Below are 22,336 nucleotides of genomic sequence, written 5' to 3'. Positions count from 1 at the left end.
TTGTCACTGGAGACATATAGAGACTAAGGAAGATGAGGGCCTTGCTCTCAGAGAACTTCCATTCTGGTGGAGACAAATAATTAGTAAAATTGGAGATAATAAAAAATAAAATAAAGTAATGTAATGTTACATATCAAGCTTGTTCAACCCATGGCCCAAGATGGCTTTGAATGTGGCCCAACACAAATTCATAAACTTTCCTAAAACATTATGAGATTTTTTTGTGATTCTTTTCTCTCTTTTTTTTTTTTTAAGTTCATCACCTATCATTAGTGTTAGTATATTTTATGTGTGGCCCAAGGTAATTCTTCTTCCGACGTGGCTCAGGGAAGTCAAAGATTGAATACCCCTGTTATAGATAGTGACTGAAGGGGCCACTTAAGTTGGTAGTTGGAGAAGGTCTCTCTGATGAATTGACATTTGAGCTGAGACCTGAATACAAGAAAAAGCCAGTCATGGAAGGATGGGGAAAAGTTATTCCTGGAGAGGGAACAGCTAGTGTAAAGGCCTTATAGCAGGTATGAGCTTGGCACACTCACAGAACCAAAAGGATGCCAGTGTGGTTGGAGACTAATGGGCAAGCAGGAAGCTGGCATGAGAAGGAAGCAGAGGCCAAAAAACTTCAGGGCTAAGGCCACACAAGGAGTTTGCGTTTTATACTAAGTAAAACAGTAAGCTAATGGAAGGTTCCAGTCATGAAAATGACACAATCTATGTTTAAAAAAATGACCTCAGCTGCTCTGGGATGAATAGATGGTAGGGGTACAAGAAATAGTATCAGTGCGACTAATTAAGAGGCTGTGCAATATTGCAGGTGGGAGATGGCAGTGGTCTGCACAAGGATGGAGACATCAGGATGTGTTTTGAAGACAGAGTCCTTAGGACTTCCTGATAATCTACATATGGGAAGTGTGGAGAAAATGGGATCAAGGATGATTCCTAGCCAAAATGGCAGCAGGTGACATTTATTGAGCACTTTGCACAGATTCTCTCATCACTCCTTCATTACCAATATCCTTACCATCTTCTTTATCATCATATGAGGCAAATACTATTATTATCCTTATTCTACAAAGAGAAAATCAAGAAGCCAAGGTTTGGGAAGGTCAAATAACCTCTCTACGGTTATACAAGTTGGTAATTGGAACCAAGATTTGAACTCAAGGAGTCTGGAGTCCCAAGTTTGTCCTGTGAACTGCATTCCTATACCAAACCTGGATTATACACATATGCATGGATTGAAGGGTATGAATAGTAAAAAAATGCTAAGGGGAACCTAGTTACAAGAAGGGGCAGTAAAAATAATAAAAGACATACTCTTGTTTTTTCACTTTTTTTTTTTTTTTTGAGATACGATCTCGCTCATCAGCCAGGCTGGAGTGCAGTTGCATGATCTCAGCTCACTGCAACCTTTGCCTCCCGGGTTCAAGTGATTCCTGTGCCTCAGCCTCCTGAATAGCTGGGACCACAGGTGCGCACCACCATGCCCAGCTAATTTTTGTATTTTTAGTAGAGCTGGGGTTTCGCCATGTTGGCCAGGCTGCTCTCAAACTCCTGGCTTCAAGTGATCTGCCCATCTCGCCCTCCCAAAGTGCTAGGATTACAGGCATGAGCCGCCGTGCCCAGCCAAGACATACTTTTTTTTTTTTTGAGACAGAGTCTTGCTCTGTCGCCCAGGCTGGAGTACAGTGGCGCAATCTCAGCTCACTGCCTCCTGGGTTCAAGCAATTCTCCTGCCTCAGCCTCCTCAGTAGCTGGGATTACAGGCGCCCGCCACTACGCCTGGCTAATTTTTGTATTTTTAGTAGAGACCGGGTTTCACCATGTTGGCCAGGCTGGTCTTGAACTCCTGACCTTGTGATCTGCCCGCCTCAGCCTCCCAAAGTGCTAGGATTACAGGCATCAGCCACCACGCCTGGTCAAGGCATACTCTTATAATCTAGGATGGGAGAGTGTTTGGAATATTGTACTGCAGAAGGGCTCTATGCTATTTGCTGGCAGTGGGAAGGGAAGGAGTACCTTAACACTAGATTGGAGTAGCCCACAGGGAAAATACTCATGTGGTCATCCCTCCTAGCTGCCTGGCACCTCTGTTCTACATGTCTACCTCACCTCTCCGCAATGTGTAGTTGCCTTGCCTCTAGCGCCAGTTTACTCAAGGTTTTCCACATTGCCTCTGTTTCTGGGGTCATTTCCAGAGTCTCTAAGAAGGCTGTTGCCCTGGAAAGGGAAGGAAGCAAAGCATAATGAATGAGGAACGGGTTAGGAAGATACAGCAGAAGACTGGTGATGGGGCAAGGGGAGGGGGAAGGGCCATCTTTGTCTCATCTCCTCCCAGGATCACTGGATCCTTATTAGTGCTGGCCAGTTTTACACCCCACCCCAGGTCCTCCCCTCTCAGAACCAGACTCTCCCACCACCTTACTGGTTATTGGCCAGCCTCTCACCGGATGTAGTTGCCATCATCAATGGCTGTTCCAAACTCGATGAGGCCCTCATCCAATGTGTAGGCAACAGTAGTCACGCCTTCCATCACCATCACCTCGGTCTTTCCCCCACCCCGCTCCAGACCTATAACATCACCCTGTAAAAGTTTATCCCCCCACCCACCCCAATTTCAGGTTAGTTTCCACTGAATCAATTGTAGAAAAGACCCACCCTCATCCGACCCAGTCAGTGGTCAAGAGAGTCACAGCGACCCTGATTTTCCTAACATTTTAGTTTCTCTCAAGCATAAAAAAATACTTCATTTATAGCAATATCCTTGGGTTAAAGTATACTCCTATGACAGCACCAACTCCTGGAGGTACAAAGTGTGGCATTCACTTCTGCTTCCAGCAGTACCATAAGAGTAAGATATTCTTAAGGGTTCTCTCATTAAAATATGACTTGAACCTGGAACATACTTTTTAATGCATTGCTTGGGCTTACCTGAAGAAATCACTAAGAATATTCCTTACCCATATCCTACCCTTCTCTCTCAAAAAAAGACAGACAGAAAGAAAAAGGTCAATAAGCTAAATCCTGAGCAAGAAAAAAAGGAAAGTGAGCAAACAGGAAAAGTACAGTTGTCCTGAAAGCAAATGCAGCGTCAGGAGAATAAACCTCAGGCCCTCTAGCAGGATGGGGAGGCTGAATTTGAAAATCCTTAATTAAACCTAGGATCCACTCTTTAGTAAAGGGAACAAAAGAAATGGTTACAGATCATTAATATGCCTGATTCCTGCAGAAGCAAGACCGAATCATCACTGGAGGAGAACATATCCATTTTAAGCCCTCAGGATTCCAAAAAAATACATTCAAAGCAACATGAGCTCACAATAAAAAGAAAAAAAATACAAGGAAACCAACCACTATGAAAAAGTAAACAATAACTACAAACGACAGTTTTAGACCTTCAAGAATTTCAGATATTAAAAATAACAGTTAAAGGCTGGGCTCGGTGGCTCATACCTGTAATCCCAGCATTTTTCAAGACCAAGGTGGGAGGAGCACTTGAGCTCAGGAGTTCAAGACCAGCCTGGGCAACATAGCGAGACCTCATCTCTACTGAAAAAAAAAAAAATTACCTGGGTGTGGTTGCATGTGCCTGTAGTCCCAGCTACTCAGGAGGCTGAGGTGAGAGGATCACTTGAGCCCAGGAGTTTGCGCATGCAGTGAGCCATGATCATGCCACTGCACAGCCTGGGTGACAAAGTGAGACCCTGTTTTTTTGTTTTGTTTTGTTTTTGTTTTTGTTTTTAAGCCCAGTTATGGAATATAAAATGATTATTTATGAAGCACCTAAATACCTTAAAAGATGAAATGAAAAATTAAGCAAGGAATAAGAAATTATCAATATGGCCAGGCAGACTGGAGAAATAATCAAATAAAACTTAAAGAAAAATTTAATATTTGAAGTAAAAAACTCAATGTATAGTTTAAATAGCCGATTAGACAATGATGAAAAGATTAATGAATCAAAACAGATCTAAAGAAATTATCCAGAGGCCAGATGCAGTGGCTCATGCCTGTAATCCCAGCACTTTGGGAGGCTCAGGCGGGAGGATTGCTTGAGCCCAGGAGTTTGAGACCAGCCTGGGAAACATAGTGAGAACTTGTCTTTACAGAAAATTGAGAAAAAAAAAAAAGGCAGGGCATGGTGGCATATGCCTGTAGTGGCATACGCCTGTAGTCCCAGCTACTCGGGAGGCTGAGATAGGAGTATAGCTTGAGCCCAGGAGGTCGAGGCTGCAGTGAGCCAAGATCACGCCACTGCACTCCAGCATGGGGCAACAGAATGAGACCCTGTCTCCAAAAAAAAAAAAAAAAGGAAATTATCCGGAATGAAGCATGGAGCAGGAAGAAAGAAACTATGAAAGAGAAATTAAAAATGTAAAACAAGAAATCTAACATTTGTTTAACCAGAGTTCTGAAGAGACTAGAGAATGGCTGAGGAGAAGAATGTTCAAAGAGATAATAACTAAGAAACTTCCAAGAGTGATGAAAATATGTGTATTCATAAACACAGGAAACACAATCTATACTAAGCAGGATAAATTTTAAAAATTTATGGCTGGGTGCAGTGGCTCATGCCTGTAATCCCAGCACTATGGGAGGCTGAGGCGGGCGGATCACAAGGTCAGGAGATTGAGACCACCCTGGCCAACACGGTGAAACTCCATCTCTACTAAAAATACAAAAAATTAGCTGGGTGTGATGGCACGCGCCTGTAGTCCCAGCTACTTAGGAGGCTGAGGCAGAAGAATCGCTTAAACCCGGGAGATAGAGGTTGCAGTAAACCAAGATTGTGCCACTGCACTCCAGCCTGGATGACAGAGCGAGACTCTGTCTCAAAAAAAAAAAAAAAACAAAACTATATCTAGACACATTGTAGTGAAACTTCAAAACACCTAAGAAAAAGAGAAGATTTTTTTTGTTGTTGTTGTTTCTGAGACAGAGTCTCACTCTGTCGTTCAGGCTGCAGTGCAGTGGTACAACCTCGGCTCATTGCAAACTTTGCCTCCCAGGTTCAAGCGATTCTCATGCCTCAGCCTCTCGAGTAGGTAGGATTACAGGAGTACACCACCATGCCTGGCTAATTTTTGTTCTTTTTAGTAGAGATGGGGTTTCGCCATGTTGGCCAGGCTGGTCTTGAACTCCTGGCCTCAAGTGATCCGCCTGTCTCAGCCTCCCAAAGTGCTGGAATTATATGCGTGAGCCACTGTGCCCGGTCCTAAAAAAGAAGACTTTAAAAGAAACCAAAGAGAGGCCAGGCACGGTGGCTAACGCCTGTAATCCCAGCACTTTGGGATGCTGAGGCAGGCAGATCACGAGGTCAGGAGATCGAGACCATCCTGGCTAACACGGTGAAACCCCATCTCTATTAAAAATACAAAAAATTAGCCGGGCATGTTGGCAGGCGCCTGCAGTCCTAGCTACTTGGGAGGCTGAGGCAGGAGAATGGCATGAACCCAGGAGGCGGAGGTTGCAGTGAGCTGAGATCGCGCCACTGCACTCCAGCCTGGGTGACAGAGCGAGACTCCATCTCAAAAAACAAAAAGGAAAAAAAAAGAGAAACCAAAGAGAAAAGACAGATCACCTGTACAGAAATGGCTGCTGATAAATTTTTCCGAACAACAATGGAAGTCAATCAATGAGACAACATTTACAAATTAAGAAAAATTAACTGTCAGTCTAGAACTGGGTACTGAGTCCAAGCATCTTTTCAGAACAAAGGCTAAATAAAAACGTGTTCAGATAATGAAAAACTGAAAATTTAATCATCTTTCACTAAAAAATTTCTAAAAAAGGCTGGGCGCGGTGGCTCATGTCTGTAATCCCAGCACTTTGGGAGCCTGACGGAGGTGGATCACTTGAGGTCAGGAGTTCGAGACTAGCCTGGCCAACATGGTGAAACCCGTCTCTACTAAAAATACAAAAATTAGCCAGGCGTGGTGGCACATGCCTGTAATCCCAGCTTCTCAGGAGGCTGAGGTGGGAGAATCACTTGAACCTGGGAAGTGGAGGTTGCAATGAGCCAAGATCGTGCCACTGCACTCCAGCCTGGGCAACAGAATGAGACCCTGTCTCAAAAAACAAAAAACAGAAACAAAAAACTTCTAAATAATATTCTTCAGGAAGAAGAAAAGTCATTCCAGAGGGAAGATTGGCATTGCAAGAAAAGGTAAACAAAGGAACTGGTACCTTGATGGTAAATCTAAATGAATCCTGTCTTATAAAATAATCAGGCAGGGCGTGGTGGCTCATGCCTGTAATCCCAGCACTTTGGGAGGCCAAGGCGGGTGGATCACCTAAGGTCAGGAGTTCGAGACCAGCCTGGCCAACATGGCAAAACCTCATCTCTACTAAAAATACAAAAATACAGGTGGTGGGTACCTGTAATCCCAGCTACTTGGGATGCTGAGGCAGCAGACTCTCTTGAATCCAGGAGACGGAGGTTGCAGTGAGCCGAGATGATGCCACTGCACTCCAGCCTGGGTGACAGAGAGACTCTGTCTCAAATAAAATAAAATAATCATGCCTAACTTTGGAGACAAAATAAGATTAGAACTAAAATACTGGACAACAATGACAAAGGGTAGGAGATGAAAGTTAGTCTTGTATTGTTTGCAGGGGAGTGGTTAGATGCTGATTAACTTTAGATTCTGTTCATTTAACTACATGTTAAACTTTCAAGGTAACCTCTACAGAAATAGGACATATAACTTTCAAACCCAAAATGTGGGGAAGAAAAAAAGGTGTTTAAAGAAATTAAACACAAAATTAGCTGGACATGGTGGCATGCACCTGTAGTCCTAGCTGTATAGGAGGCTGAGGCAGGAGGATTGGCTGAGCCCAGGAGGTTGAGGCTGCAATGAGCTATGACTGTATCACTGCACTCCAGCCTGGGAGATAGTGTGAGACCCTGTCTCAGAAAGAAGAGAGAGAGAGAGAGAAAAAAAAAAAAAAGAGAGGAAGAAAGAGTAAAAGAGAGAAGGAGAGAAAGAGAAAGAGAAAGAAAAAGAAAGAAAGAACTAAACAAATAAATTTTAGACCCTAATCAGTTTAAAATGAGGTAGAAAGGAGACTTTAAAAAGGTATGGAAAAGGACAAAAAGAAAGCATCAAGCGCTCTACCCATACACACACCAGTCATCCTAGCCTAGCACAGGAGCCTGCCTCTCTCGTTTTCTCTGGCTCCTCCCAGATTTTGGAAGACTACTGAGTGTGTATGATGTTGTGGTAGGACAGGAGAGAAGATCTGATCTGTAGTTGGAGAAAAAAAGGCACTTTGAATGGCCTACAACGGAGAATCAGCACAGAAGGAGATGACATTAGAACTGCCTCTCCTATCAGGGATCTTCCAGCCTACAGGGATCTCCATATTATGACCTGGTGACTTCCCGGGGCCACTGTAATGAACCCATACTCCAAGGGTCTAATATAATGTCAGGAATCTGAAAAAGGATGGTTCTGGGGGCTGGTCCATAAGTCTAAGCTTTATTTGCCAATCCTATCACAGAGATTAAGGGTGGTGGACACAGAAAACCAAGTAGCCTTCAGAGTCTCCTCATGGCTCTAATTAATCAACTCAATACCACATCTGAGGGCCCCTAGTGTCCAGCATACCCTAAGAGTGAACATGGTGACTCTCTCAGGTGCCTCAATGTTGTACCACACACACAGACTGTTTCGGTTCTGAGCTACCAGCACATCACTTCCTGGGACCCACTGCACGTAGGAGCAGAAGTTGAGGATCATTGTCTTAGAGCAGCTTTCAATATCATACAGATGCAACTGAAGAAAGAAAAGGCAGATAACACAATTAGAAGGGGATGTGGGGTTATCTCCTGCTTTTGACCATTTTCCTAATGGTGAGATGTGGTGAGCTAACCCACCACTCAGGTTCATGCTGCATTTCGAAGCTTACTGACCTGCTTTCTGCTGAGCTGGTATATCCTAACTCTGGTCAAGTAAGAGATGACCCATACAACAAAGATCTACATCCCAGGAATTTTAAGTTAGGTGAAGGTCAGACTTTCCTTCTTGAAATAACTCTGGGCCAGAGTTACCAGCTTGGATTACAAATGGCAGGCCACTAGAAAAATTAAATTATCCTGAAATTTGTGATGTGGCTTTCACTGAAATGAAAAGTCATCAGGTTGTCTCTTTGATCTGAGTTCCGTTGAAGACTCTGGTGCTACCATATTGGGATGAGAATCAATGAGGGACGAAGAGGCTGTCTTCCAGCCAGTTCATACTATCAGATAAGTGTGGCTGAAAAGCACTGGACGGCAGGTCTAGGTAAAGGTCAGCTAGGCATGAGGAGGAGGAATGCAGGGTTAAGGAAGTTTCCTGAGGGCACAGACTGTGAATAGTAAGAGACACCAACTTCCAAACTCCCTTCTTGACTTTGTTGCCATAATACAATCACCTCTGAGGTAATACAGGATTGCCAGGTGCGTGGCTCAACGCCTGTAATCCAAGCACTTTGGGAGGCAGAGGCGGGCAGATCACCTGAGGTCAGGAGGTCAGGAGTTTGAGACCAGCCTGGCCAACATGGTGAAAACCCGTCTCTACTAAAAATACAAAAATTATCTAGGTGTGGTGGCACGTGCCTGTAGTCCCAGCTACTGGGGAGGCTGAGGCAGGAGAATCGCTTGAACCCGGGAGGCAGAAGTTGCAGTGAGCCCAGATTGTACCACTGCACTCCAGCCTGGGTGACAGAGTGAGACACTGTCTCCAAAAAAAAAAAAAAAAGAGGTAATAAAGGATAGGTTTTAGTATTAGTTTTGGTATCAGCTACAGAGAATGTTGATTCTTCTGTGCCTTCTGCCATGCTGATGACACAGCAAAGACAATGTGCTCCATCCTGCCTCCCTCAGTCCCTGGTGGCAGCTTGTCTCACACCCTCTGTGGGCCAGCCAATGCCTAAGGCCTTAGTAGCTCTTCTCACACGAAGTTTCCGGTCCCTGAAGAGGAGCTTGTGTCCAGTCTCATTAAGTTCCAGCCAATCCACACGGCTCTCATGGCTGACGGTGCCTATGTTGTAGCCACCAATCAGATCCACTATAGAATAAAGGAGACAGGGTTAAGAAGAGAGATTCCACGCATGTACATAGTATGGCCAACACACATAATTTTGCTAGGATGCCTAGGAAGCTAGGTCTCTTTTAGAATTGTAGAGGTTTTGTTTAACTATGTTGTTAACTCAAAAGGTCCAGACCCACAGAAATGTCATCACTCTGTGGCTTATGGAGTTACCTCAGAGCAGACTAGAACTATTGAGCAAGTGGCTTCTCCTACTCATAGAATCCCCTCGAAGGCAGCACTGAGCACATTAAAGATAAGCCTGATACAATATAGCAGTGAGACAAGGCTGATGAATCAATGACCTTGATGGTCATATGCTCTAAGAAGTTACCCGTATATTTGAATGCCTACTGTGTAAGAGCACTGCAAGGGCGGATGGTGGGGAAGGCAACAGACAAACCTCTGACTAAAGTTAGGCTGGTCACTGCAGAGGATGACTATTTTAGTTTGGTTTGAATCTTCTAGACATTATCAGAAACTATCACATTTAGAGCAGACCAATTAGGGTTGGCTGGGATGGTTTCAGGGGGTCTCTTGATCAAAACCTATTTATAAGTTTTAGTGATATCCATTATTAATGAACAATGGGCCTCACTTTGTTATATATGCTTAAGCTAAAGACCAAATGTCCACTGGTGTCCATAATTGTGAAGACCAATTTAAAAAACAATCTTCCTTTAATTAAAAAGTAAAATCGGCAGGGCATGGTGGCTCACGCTTGTAATCTCAGCACTTTGGGAGGCCGAGGTCGGCAGATCACCTGAGGTCAGGAGCTGGAGACCAGCCTGGCTAACATGGTGAAACCCTGTCTCTACTAAAAATACAAAAAAAATTAGCCAGGCGTGGTGGCTGGCACCTGTAGTCCCAGCTACTCGGGAGGCTGAGGCGGGAGAATGGCGTGAACCCAGGAGGCAAAGCTTGCAGTGAGCTGGGATCGCGCCACTTCACTCCAGCCTAGAGGACAGAGCAAGACTGTCTCAAAAAAAAGAAAAGGAAAATGATAAAGCCGTTATTTTTTTTTTCCTCCCGCCTCAGCCTCCCGAGTAGCTGGGACTACAGGCGCCAGCCACCACGCCCGGCTAATTTTTTGTACTTTTAGTAGAGACGGGGTTTCACCGTGTTAGCCAGGATGGTCTCAATCTCCTGACCTCATGATCCACCTGTCTCAGCCTCCCAAAGTGCTGGGATTACAGGTGTGAGCCACTGCGCCCGGCCGATAAAGCCATATTTTAATGCCCCAATTATAAGTAGAATCAGAGTTCTAGAGTGGCAAGGGCCCTAACTCCTGAGAACCCTGAAATTATACACAAAATTATGTGTGTACAGTATATATTTTTCTCTGAGAAGGTCTATGATTTTAGATACTCCAAAGGGTTGATAGCCCAAAAAAGTTAAGAGAAGAACTTTTTTTTTTTTTTTCCCCCCGAGACAGAGTTTCACTCTTCTCACCCAGGCTGGAGTGCAGTGGCACGATCTCGGCTCGCTGTAACCTCCGCCTCCCAGATTCAGGTGATTCTCCTGCCTCAGCCTCCCGAGTAGCTGGGATTATAGGCACCTGCCACCATGCCCGGCTAATTTTTGTATTTTTAGTAGAGATGGGGTTTCACCACGTTGGTCAGGCTGGTCTTGGACTCCTGACCTCAAGTGATCCGCCCGCCTCGGCCTCTCAAAGTATTGGGATTACAGGCATGAGCCACCGTACCCGGCCTTGAACTCTGTCATTTCACATACATTGAAAATGAGACCTACAGAGTGAAATTGCTTGTCCAAGTTCTCACAACTCATTTTTGCTGCTTGAATCTTAGGCCTCTTAGTCTACGTTATTGTTTCCATTATAGATACCTACGTTTCTGAGTGCAGAAACCTAATATGAAATATAATATTCATGAAATGTGCACCTATTTTAAGAATGGACTCATGTATATGGAAACTTGATTTGTGACAGAGATTGCATTACAAATTAGTGGGTGAAGAATGGACTTTCAACGAATGGTTAAACATATGGAAAAAAAATAAAATTAGATCCCTACCCACATTATACATAAAAACAAATTCCAGGTGAAAAGCAAAATTTAAAAATGTTAAAATATAGGAGGGAATAGGAAAGAATTTCTTAAATAAGACTTAAAGCATTATAAACTATTTTCTTTTTCTTTTTTTTTTTTGGAGATGGAGTTTCACTCTTATCACCCAGGTTAAAGTGCAGTGGCGCAATCTCAGCTCACTGCAACCTCCACCTCCCCGGTTCAAGTGATTCTCCTGCCTCAGCCTCCCGAGTAGCTGGGATTACAGGTGCCCTCCACCATGCCCGGCTAATTTTTGTATTTTTGGTAGAGACGGGGTTTCACCATGTTGGCCAGGCTGGTCTTGAACTCCTGACCTTAGGTGATCCGCCTGCCTTGGCCTACCAAAGTGCTGGGATTACAGGCGTAAGCCACGGTGCCTGGCCTCAAACTGTTTTTTTTTAAGTGAAAAAAAATGGACTATTTTAAAGTGAAATGTCTGAACAGTAAAAGACTCCCAAAAGGAGAGAAAAGACAAGCCACAGGCTGAGGCAAAAATATCTGCAATGCAAATAACCAGCAAAGTCTATACAAGCAGATGCAAAGAACTCCTTCAAATCAATGAGGAAGAGACGATCTGATTTTAAAAATGGGTAAGAGATAGGAACTAGCAATTCACAGAAGAAGAAATATAAATGGTCAATAATTATTATATATGAAATTAATATGAGATCTAATTTTATATATATCACGTTTAAGCCAAATTATGAAGTCAGGCAATTTCAAGTATTACAGAAGATGTCAGACAATAGAAACTCTAACTGCTGGTGGGAATAGAAATTGGTATAACTTTTTTAGAGAACAATTTGGAAATACTTAGTGAAGTTGAAGACACAGCTCCTCTATGATTTAGCAGTTCCATTCTAGGAATGGAACTAACTGAATCACTGTAATAGTGAAAAATCAGCAACTTAAATGCCCATCAATAAGAGGGAGGATATAAAATGATTCAACGTAAATATAAAAAAATGTCCGGATTTGACAGAACTGGGTATGGATAAACAAGTGATAATATCTTCTTTTAAAAAATTGGTTTAAAGTGGAAAGCTTCATAAACTTGTGTGTCATCCTTGCACGGGGCCATGCTAATCTTCTCTTTATCATTCCAATTTTAATATATGTACTGCCAAAGCAAGAAAAATATCATTATTATTTATAGCTAACATTTATCATTATGTATCAGGGATAAGTATATTTCATATAAAGTACTATTTTTATCCCTATTTTGTAGATGAGGAAACTGAGATATAGAAAGATGAAGTAACTTCCTGAGATCACACAGGTAGAGAATTGAGATGGTTTGACTCTAGAGTCCCATTCTTTTTTTTTTTAATTTAATTAATTTCTTTTTTCACAGAGACAGGGTCTCACCATGTCGCCTAGGCTGGCCTCAAACTCCTGAGCTCAAGCAATCCGCCCGCCTCAGCCTCCCAAAGTGGTGGGATTACAGGTGTGAGCCACTGTGCCTGGCCCAGAGCCCCATTTTTAACAGCTACATTGTATAGGTAATGCTATTCTCTATACTACTTTTTATGCTTGAAACATTTCATGATAAAAATATGAACATATAAGATTTATAAATCTTATATGTTAATATTTGTGAAATGCAAATAAAGTTTCTGTCATTATTAGTTACTAATGATAAACTATACAAAAAATAAGACCTCTTCCAGTTCTAACAGTCTATGATTCTATGAAGTCTAAACAGGAAAATTCATAAATCTAATGGGCCTTCTCTACTACTCACAATTTGCCAACCCTAAGATATATGTCTAGAGAACATGAATAATTATATGGACCTCTGGGTTTTGTTTTTGTTTTTAAGAGATGGGGTCTTACTCCATCATCTAGGCTGGAGTGCAGTGGCACAAACATAGCTCACTGCAGCCTTGGACTACTGGGCTCAAATGATCCTGCCTTGCCCTTCCAAAGTGCTGGGATTTCAAGCATGAGTAACTGTGCCTGGCCTGAACTTTTGTTTTTATGTCTAGATATCCAGGTAGAGATGCACACATATTGACTTAAACATTTCATATATATCCACTATACATGTGGGGTTACTATTTACCTGGTGCGTCTCAGATTCCTGCATTCCCCACTGAATGCAATCCTGTGGTATAGAAGTGTGATATAAACACCTATTTTGTTATTAAAATTATGAGAGAGTCTTACTCACCTATAGCAATAGTCTTAATATCAATAAGATAAGCCAATTTCTTATTATCTTCTGTTCCTCGCTGACACCTCTCATTAATACGAACACTGAAACATGAAGGGTGAGGTAAGGCAAAATGGGCTAAGGTAGTTGGGATGTTTATTAAAGGCTCTGAAGTACCATATGGGATGAAGCTTTTATTTATTTATTTATTTTGAGACAGGGTTTCACTCTGGTTGCCAAAGCTGAAGTGCAGTGGTGTGATCACGGCTCACTACAGCTTTGACTTCCCAGGCTCCGGGTGATTCTCCCACCTCAGCTTCCTGAGTTACTGGGAATACAGGGGTATGCTACCATGCCTGGATAATTTTTTGTATTTTTAGTAGACAGGGGGTTTCACCATGTTGCCCAGGTTGGTCTTGAACTCCTGGACTCAAGTAATCTGCTTGCCTCCGCCTCCCAAACTGCTGGGCTTATAGGCATGAGCCACCACGCCTGGCTGAAGCTTTTGGATTAACTGGAGGACACAGAATTTAGGAGTCCAAAAGGAATTATTTTGGGTTTCAGGGATTTAGAGAATCTTGTGAGGTTACCTGATGAGGTGGGGATTCATGAATTCAGTGCGTACAGAACCCAGGGTGTCATTATTCCCATATTCCACCAGGGTTAGCTCTCCAGCATTGAAGATCATGCATACCTGGGAAAAATGGAGGTGTTATACGGTGGAAAGGCTACATGAAGAAAAACAGTAGTGGGAGGTGTACTGTCAGTTCAAGGTAACTACCACTTTTGTCCTTGTTCTCTTACCCTGCCAATTTCATCCTCCCTGTTTCTTTATCTGCTGTTTCCCTATCCCTTGCAACTTGCCATCTTTATGACACAGAAGCTAGAAGGAGGCTTATCAAGATGGTGATGGTGAATCAAGCTCTACTCACATTCTCACTTTCAAAGAAATACTTCTCATTGCCACCAGATCCTTGCCAGGCTATCTGTAATGGGAGAAGACTTAAGAAGCAATGTGGATAAATACCGAAGATAATGCCGAAAGAATGAAGAATGACAGGTTGGGAAGTGGAAAGATATATTTACGTAGGCTTTGGCACTACACAAAAGAGGTGCTGTATCAGAATTTGCTCTGGTCCCCGAGAGAAAACAATGAGATGTTTCTGAGAGATGGCATAAAAACAGTCCAAATATGGTGATTCATACTCTGGGATTATAAACCTCCTGGGTCTCCTTCCCTGAAACCAGGTCCCCTACACCAGAATGTTAGAACTTCTCATGGAGAGCTTACCCCTAGGGATTTTGGGTCCTCACAAGTATTAAGCCAAGATGCCCCATTCCCCACCCTACCCTCAATTTTGGTTCCTACCTCACTAAGCCGATTAGTGTTCAGGTCCCCCAGCAGCAGTGTTTCTGATGTGTGGGCCACCAAGTAACGTTCCTTTCCTAGGATTTTCACCTCTTCCACCTCATAGCCATAGTGTGACTTGAGCACCACTCGGGTTCCTGATGACAGGTTCTTCACAATCACCTTGGTAAAGGACAAGTCTGAGCCCCTTAGGCTTCCCCAGCCCAAAAGAAGGGTGAACAACCATGCCCTTTGCCCACCTCCACAGCACTAAACAAAGCTAATACCTTGTTTCTTCCCTGGGTCTAGGATATTGTTGATAGTAATGATATCTTATATTTATATGGGGATTTACTATTTATGAAATGCTTTCCTATATTATCTCTTTTGACGCTCATAATTTATATAATTCTGAAAGTTCCACTGGGTAAAACCAACCACTCTGTGTTCTCATAGTCTTTGTACAAACCCTATATATCATTAATCACAGTGTATGTATTGATCAGTTGATTGACTGACTTGACAGGGTCTCAGTATGTTGCTTAGACTGGCCTTGAACTCCTGGGTTCAAGCAATCCTCCTGTCTCGGCCTCCTGAGTAGCTGAGACTACAGGCATGTGCCACTGCATCTGGCTAATATTATTTTTTGATATGTCTGTGTCCTCTGTGATAATGATCTCCTTGATCAAGGGACAATGTCTTACAGATAATTATCTGTGTATTCCCAATGCCTAACACTGCTGACACATAGTGGAGAATGAATAGATGTTTCTGGAAAGAACAAAAGAATGAAGAAACCAATGTATAATAAATGGAAGGACAGAGGTAGAAAAAAGAGAAAAGTGCGCCCAAGAACTGAGACATTTTTAGCTTGCAACATCACACACAGTGAGCTCAGAGGCCTTAAAACAACAGAGTTCACATTTATAATCCTATTTATCCAATTGCCCAATTGCCAGTGTGTAGCCAGTAAAGTTTTAAGCCAGGAAGGCTTTAGTGGCAATCTCTGCACACCTTATGCCTGGTGCTTAAAACTTTTCTTTTTTTTTTTTTTTGAGACAGAGTCTTGTTCTGTCACCCAGGATGGAGTGCAGTGGTGCGATCTCGGCTCACTGCAAGCTCCGCCTCCTGGGTTCATGCCATTTTCCTGCCTCAGCCTCCCAAGTAGCTGGGACTACAGGCACCCGCCACCACGCCTGGCTAATTTTTTTGTATTTTTAGTAGAGACGGGGTTTCACCATATTAGCCAGGATGGTCTCGATCTCCTGACCTTGTGATCCGCCCGCCTCGGCCTCCCAAAGTGCTGGGATTACAGGCATGAGCCACTGCGTCCAGCCAAAACTTTTCTTATAATAAGCTGCAAGAACTACAGCAGGAAAGTTACCACGGTGTTGCCCTGACATATTCTGTTGCCCAGAACAGCTCTTCCAGAGGGATGAAGATTAAATTTGAACTATGGCTGTGGCCAGAAGGCAGGGAAATGTTACAAGGATGAATAAGCCACACAAGGTCTCAGTGCAGTAGGCTACCATCCTGCTTACCTGGCTAGGTCCCACATACGTCAACTCAAACTTGTTCTTGTAAATACTCCTTCGGAGGCAGCAGTCAAACTGTTCCACCCCACCACATAGTGTGCCCTAGAAGGGAAAGTGACAGCATAAAAGATCACACACATAGTACACTGGCATGGGGAGAGTATCTAGAGACATCCTCAAAACCTAAGCTCTAGAGTCTAGAGAAGAGTTGGCAGTGAAAGAGCTGGCAGTTTTTGGAATTACCAAGAGGAAAGAGGCTACAATCATTGGACTCAAGGGCACAACATATTACTGGGATAAAAGGGAGAAACTAGCCCAGCCTACACACAATTTTTTGTCCCTTTTGTGACCTCCAATAAAGTATGAATTTCTCTTTCCTGCCTTTAATGCCAGAATTTTAGGTCAGGGTCAAAAGGAAAGAGGAGATTCTGTAGTGTCAGGGAACAGTGCTTTAGGATAAGGCAGGATTTTTTTCTAGTTTGGTGAAAGTCACCAATCCAGAAAGGGATTACTAGTAACACACCACACACAGCCGTGAGCCATCCCGCTTCCAGGCCAAGGCAGTGATGGTGTATAAATTGGTAATCTCCTTGGGCTTTGCCTCTTCCCAGATGCTTCTTTGAGGGATCCAGTTGAACACCCGAAGCCTGAAATAAAGTATGTGGCTTTTAGAAGAGATTGAGGCTGAGCTAAAGAGTGCAAATGGGCTGATAACCAAAGGAAATTAGTCTTGCTATATCAGAAAAGAAAGGAAGTAAAAAGAACAGACAAGCTAGGCAGTCTAGCAGAAGAGGATATAAAGGTGCACAGGAAATAAGCTGGGAAAATCAAGGCAAAACTAAAATAGAATGAGTGAGGGGAGCAGAGAAAACAAAAAGACCAGGGCAGGTGAGAAAAATAAGCTACTAGGAGCAAAAAAATATGGAACAAGGAGATAAATGGTAGGAATCAGTGAAGAAAGAATACGAGGAGACATAAGATTGAAGGGGATACAAAGACAGGACTGACAAAGTGGGGGTTAAACACATGCCAGAGAAATGATGAGACCTGGAACATGGCTGTTTATCTGCTGTTCCATCATTCATTCATTCATTCGCCAAACATCTGAGCATATCTTAGATATATATAGCATATAGATGCTAATCTAGGCACTGAAAAGATGAATAATAAGCCCCCTTCTCAAGGACTCTGATTTAGCCATCTATCTGGCTAAACAACAGTAGTTTGCAAACAACAAACTGTAATATAATGTGAGAAACTCTAAGTGGTCTCAAAGTGGGCAATGGAAACAGAAAATAGAGATGAATTCTGCTGTAGAAGTGCAGGGAGAGGCACAGAGACAAAACAACAGCCCAGGACATTTTGGAACTGCCAGCACACCAATGGATAGCGGGAGCAGGAAGAGGAAAGTGCATGAATTACATACATATATTTGATTCTGCTCCAGTCTCCCACTCTGGCTCAGAATAATTTGGCTAAAGCAGAGAGTGTTCGCAGGGAAAGTAGGCAGTAGATAAAACTGGAAAGGGGACTCACCTGTCATAACTTCCTAGCACAACAGACTGGCCCCCAGGACTTGCTACAGCTGTGGTGAACTCCCGCTCCTGAGGGTCACGGCTATAATCAAAAGTTTGTAGCACGTGGCCTTCTTTTCCATAGGCTACAATTTTCCGATCACAGCCTGCAGCCACGATGCTATTGGTTGCCCATGCCAAGGCATAGGGTGGACACGGGTGGTTAACCAACTTCCCCTAAGACAGAAGTAGAGGGTTTCAAGCACTCTTCGAAGACTCCACCCGAGAAATTCCTCACTCTCAACACCTTGTACATTCACTCTGACCATCATACCCTGCGGAAATCTCTTCCAACATTTCCCTATCCCAACACATCCTAATCCTGAACTCTTCACAAATTGTCACACACACACACACACACACCCACCCCTATACACACACTTGTTGACCTTGTGCTCTAGAAAAACCTCAAAATGCTTGTATATTGGAATATTTTTTCTTTTTTTTTTTTTTGAGACAGAGTCTCACTCTGTCATCCAGGCTGGAGTGCAGTGGCACGATCTCAGCTCGCTGCAACCTCCGCCTCCCAGGTTCAAGCGATTCTCCTGTCTCAGCCTCCTGAGTAGCTGGGATTACAGGTGTGTGCCACCACACTAGGCTAATTTTTCTATTTTTAGTAGAGATGGGGTTTCACCATGTTGGTCAGGCTGGTCTCGAACTCCTGACCTTGTGATCAGCCTGTCTCAGCCTCCCAAAGTGCTGGGATCACAGGCGTGAGCCACAACGCCCAACATGTATTGGAAATTTTTAATATGCACCTGGTAAAGCTCCTCCTAAAAGGAGATGTGCTACACATTAACCAACACCGTCTGGGCCCACAAAGAGCATAGGGCTTCTTTTTTTAAGGAGGGTTAAATTTCATTATTATACAAATAATTCTTTTTTTTTTTTGAGATGGAGTCTCACTCTGTCGCCAGGGCTGGAGTGCAGTGGCGCGTTCTCACCTCACTGCAACCTTCCTTCCCGGGTTCAAGCAATTCTCCTGCCTCAGCCTCCTGAGTAGCTGGGATTCCGGGCACGTGCCACCATGCCCGGCTAATTTTATATTTTTAGTAGAGACGGGGTTTCACCATGTTGGCCAGGCTGGTCCTGAACTCCTGACCTCAGGTCATCCACCCGCCTTGACCTCCCAAAGTGCTCTGATTACAGGAGTGAGCCACTGTGCCCGGCCTATGCAAGTAATTCTTTTTTTTTTTGAGATGGCATTTCACTCTTGTTGCCCAGTCTGGAGTGCAATGGCATGCAATTTTGGCTCACTGCAACCTCTGCCTCCCAGGTTCAAGCGATTTTCCTGCCTTAGCCTCCCAAAAAGCTGAGATTACAGGCATGGGCCACCACACCCAGCTAATTTATTTGTATTTAGTAGAGACAGGTTTCACATCAGGCTGGTCTCCAACTCCTGATCTCAGGTGATCCACCCGCCTCGGCCTCCCAAAGTGCTGGGATTACAGGCACAGCCCACAAGTAATTCTTAATGTAAATGATTCAAACAATACACAATTATATAGAGTAAAACATGAAAGTTTCCTTTTTATCCCCCATCTTTTTCCTTTCCCCTCTCCAGAGTAAACTGTTAACTCTTTTTTCTATGAATCTACATACATAAATATATGTTATATATATTTTACATAAATGGGAATAATTTTCACTTTTTATTACTCTAAGAGTTTTTATTTCCCTTTGTCTCAAGGTCTCTTTCACCTGATTCATCCCTTCTTGTAAGTAGTAAGCTCCAGGCTCCTAAACACAAATCCTCTCAGTGGCCCCATCCAACTTTTTCTCTGTCCCTGAGTTCTCCCCTAGCTTCCTCCCTTAGTATCTCAATCCAAATGCCTTAGAAGTCCAACCTCCTCTAGGAGGGCTCCTGGAATTTCCTTATCCCCTATTCCACAGCATCTTTTTTTTTTTTGAGACACAGTCTTGTTCTGTCACCCAGGCTGTAGTGCAGTGGTGCTATTTCAGCTCACTGCAGCCTCAACCTCCTGGGCTCAAGTGATCCTTCCACTTTGGCTTCCTGAGTAGCTGGGACTACAGGCCCATGCCACCATGCCCGACTAATTTTTGTATTTATTTTTTGTTTTTTTGGTAGAGACAGGGTTTCACTGTGTTGCCCAGGCTGGTCTCAAACTCCTGAACTCAAGCGATCCAAGCCTCCCACAACATTCTTTATTCATACCTGTGACTCTCCAGAGCCTTCATCATCAAAGAAATACCTAACGATGGTACCATCTGCATGACCAGAGAGAATTCCTTTCCCAGAGCAACTAAAAAAGGAGAAAGGAGAGAAATACAGGAAGAGATTATTTTATCTCACCAAGAAAACCCCTTTCTCTGTCAAACACAACCCTGTCTGTGCTTCCTGCTACCAGTCCTCCTGCCTTTCATACTATGGTCTTGCAGTCCAGACTTCCCCACAGCATTTTCCTAACACTTTCAGACTCTAGTGATACTACTCCTCTTCACTCACTTTGTTGTCAGGGACACCACGTAAGACTCTGTCCCATAGATGGTAGATGATTTATTAGTTTTGGTGTTTGCTAAACGAACCTGAAAATGGAAAAATGGACACAAGTATGGTTAGGCTATTTTAAATTTAACTAGGCCCTAAGAAAAAAAGGAAAAACTGTCCCACAGAACTGGTCCCTATGCATTCTCCCCAGTATACAACTTGATCCTAAGAAAGAGGATGAACCATATTCCTCTCTCCAGAACCATTATCCCTACCACCCCCTCTCTTGTGTTTCCCTTCCCTCTTTTACCTTCCCTTCAGCCAGTCCAAAGACAATGATGTACTCTGCAGGCCATTGCAGACAAGTGACAGCACTCTGTGTGACAGGAAATAATGAAAAGGATAACCCCATCTGTGTGGGCCAGCACTTTTATAACAACTTCAACACCCCACCACACACCACCACCTCAATCTCCTATAGGGAAGGACACAGCAGGGCTCTAAGGAAGACAGCAGATGACCATGAACAGCCATGAAGCACCATCCTTGCAGTAGGAAAAGTCACATTCAGATGTTAGAAATGCAACTCCTGGCTGTATTTATAAGTAGATATACTGATATATGTTTGTTCATCCTAAGCTTCCAGGGACTGGTTTGAACTTTACCGTCTGGATGAACTTGTTGCAGATGACTTTCTTGTCACCCCTGCCAAACAAAAGAAAGGGAAACATATTAAAAACCACTTCCAGGCCAGGCGCGGTGGCTCACACCTGTAATCCCAGCACTTTGGGAGGCCAAGGCAGGCAGATCATGAGGTCAGGAGATCGAGACCATCCTGGCTAACACGGTGAAACCCCATCTCTCCTAAAAATACAAAAAATTAGCCGGATGTGGTGGTGGGCGCCTGTAGTCCCAGCTACTCGGGAGGCTGAGGCAGGAGAATTGTGTGAACGCGGGAGGAGGAGCTTGCAGTGAGCTGAGATCGCGCCACTGCACTCCAGCCTGGGTGACAGAGTGAGACTCTATCTCAAAATAAATAAATAAATAAATAAAAACCACTTCCATAAACAAATTGCCAAAAATGATGCTGAGGGAAGAGAAGAAAGAGCAGATTTCTTCCCTGGCCCAGTAGTGTTTCTGACTACTCTGTAGGAGCCCTGAAAGGAGGCATATGAGGGAGCCTAAGCAGCTTCAGAACAATAACAAAGATGTGACATCACTCTGGGCTTCCAGGATCTCACAGGGCCTCCTGTTGACCTTGGACTGTTTCCTCCAGGGATGGGATTGAAGAACACGTGGGACAGGCGAAGGCAGAAAAGCAAAAACAGACTCCAGAAAGTCTCTGCCTTCAATGGCCAAGCTTGGCTTCTCATCCCCTTTATTTCCCCTCCCCAGTGAGGCATTTCTCTTGCCTTCCCCTTCTTTCCTGGGCCATCCCATCTCCCAATCTCTATCCTCACCAATCTTCTCCAATCTTGTAGACATAGATGATGTTGTCAGTCTGTCCTATGGCAATTTTAGTGGAATCAGGAGAAAAAGCCATGCCCTTCACCATATAGCTCTTCCTGCCATACTAAGAGTTTTAAAAAAAAAAAGAAAGAAAAAGAAAAAGAAGTAATGAGTACACATGAAAGAGAAAAGAGAAAAAAAGGTATATGTGTGCTCCTAAGGGAGCCTGAGGATTTATACTGAGAAAAAGGTGGGGTATGCCATTTCCTATGCCGATGGCTAGAAGGCAGATTATGTCTTCCAGGTTGTAAGACCCCATCAATAGGTTAAGGTACACATGAATACACTGTTTACCTTCATGTCAGCTGGTTTGGTGGAGAATTTATCTCTCCGTTCTCCATGTTCATCATACAGCAAGACCACTCGGTCCACTGTGCAGACAGCAAATTTGGCATTGTTCTGGGACCAAGCCATGCAGGTCACCTTTGCAGCTCCATCCTGCAGAGGCAAAGGGGTAAAAACAAACCCATGTGCTGGTCTAGAATGCCAAAAGCATTTCTAGCTCCATTAATTCTAGTGTAATTCTGGTCAATTTTCTTCCTGTCACGGTTCTATCCTCAAAACAAAGAGATGCCTGTGGCCCATCCTGGTCTCCAAGGCCTTCAGATCCTGGACTGTGAGAACAA

At 43.6% G+C, this 22,336-nt stretch overlaps 1 protein-coding gene and 1 non-coding gene across 4 annotated transcripts in view; both read right to left on the bottom strand.

The window, feature by feature from the left end:
• The window catches only part of IFT172 (intraflagellar transport 172), a 44,034-nt gene that overhangs the window by 17,610 nt on the left and 4,088 nt on the right, over positions 1-22,336 (bottom strand). For 2 of the 3 annotated variants that reach the window (XR_010123263.1, XM_063649431.1), the window contains exons 2-18: positions 22,005-22,148; positions 21,662-21,774; positions 20,867-20,906; positions 20,512-20,577; positions 20,220-20,299; positions 19,929-20,016; positions 17,715-17,929; positions 16,702-16,885; positions 16,185-16,280; positions 14,665-14,826; positions 14,228-14,281; positions 13,886-13,989; positions 13,314-13,399; positions 8,938-9,050; positions 7,611-7,778; positions 2,448-2,584; positions 2,113-2,220 (exon numbers count right to left, since the gene is read on the bottom strand). Coding sequence is in view for 2 of the 3 variants with exons in the window: in XM_063649431.1 (XP_063505501.1) it covers positions 2,113-2,220; positions 2,448-2,584; positions 7,611-7,778; positions 8,938-9,050; positions 13,314-13,399; positions 13,886-13,989; positions 14,228-14,281; positions 14,665-14,826; positions 16,185-16,280; positions 16,702-16,885; positions 17,715-17,929; positions 19,929-20,016; positions 20,220-20,299; positions 20,512-20,577; positions 20,867-20,906; positions 21,662-21,774; positions 22,005-22,148 (1,958 nt within the window). In the remaining variant the exon portion in view is untranslated. The remainder of the gene's footprint in view (positions 1-2,112; positions 2,221-2,447; positions 2,585-7,610; positions 7,779-8,937; positions 9,051-13,313; positions 13,400-13,885; positions 13,990-14,227; positions 14,282-14,664; positions 14,827-16,184; positions 16,281-16,701; positions 16,886-17,714; positions 17,930-19,928; positions 20,017-20,219; positions 20,300-20,511; positions 20,578-20,866; positions 20,907-21,661; positions 21,775-22,004; positions 22,149-22,336) is intronic. The other variant, XM_054476086.2, reaches the window with a different exon arrangement.
• Positions 12,171-12,272, bottom strand: LOC129030917 (U6 spliceosomal RNA). The gene has a single exon (XR_008500815.1). It is a non-coding gene; the product is annotated as a U6 spliceosomal RNA (small nuclear RNA).

Source organism: Pongo pygmaeus, chromosome 12, assembly GCF_028885625.2.
Source record: "Pongo pygmaeus isolate AG05252 chromosome 12, NHGRI_mPonPyg2-v2.0_pri, whole genome shotgun sequence".
NCBI classification, from domain to species: domain Eukaryota; kingdom Metazoa; phylum Chordata; class Mammalia; order Primates; family Hominidae; genus Pongo; species Pongo pygmaeus.
Note: the sequence above shows the minus strand (reverse complement) of the source record. Positions and strands in the feature narration are given on the sequence as shown.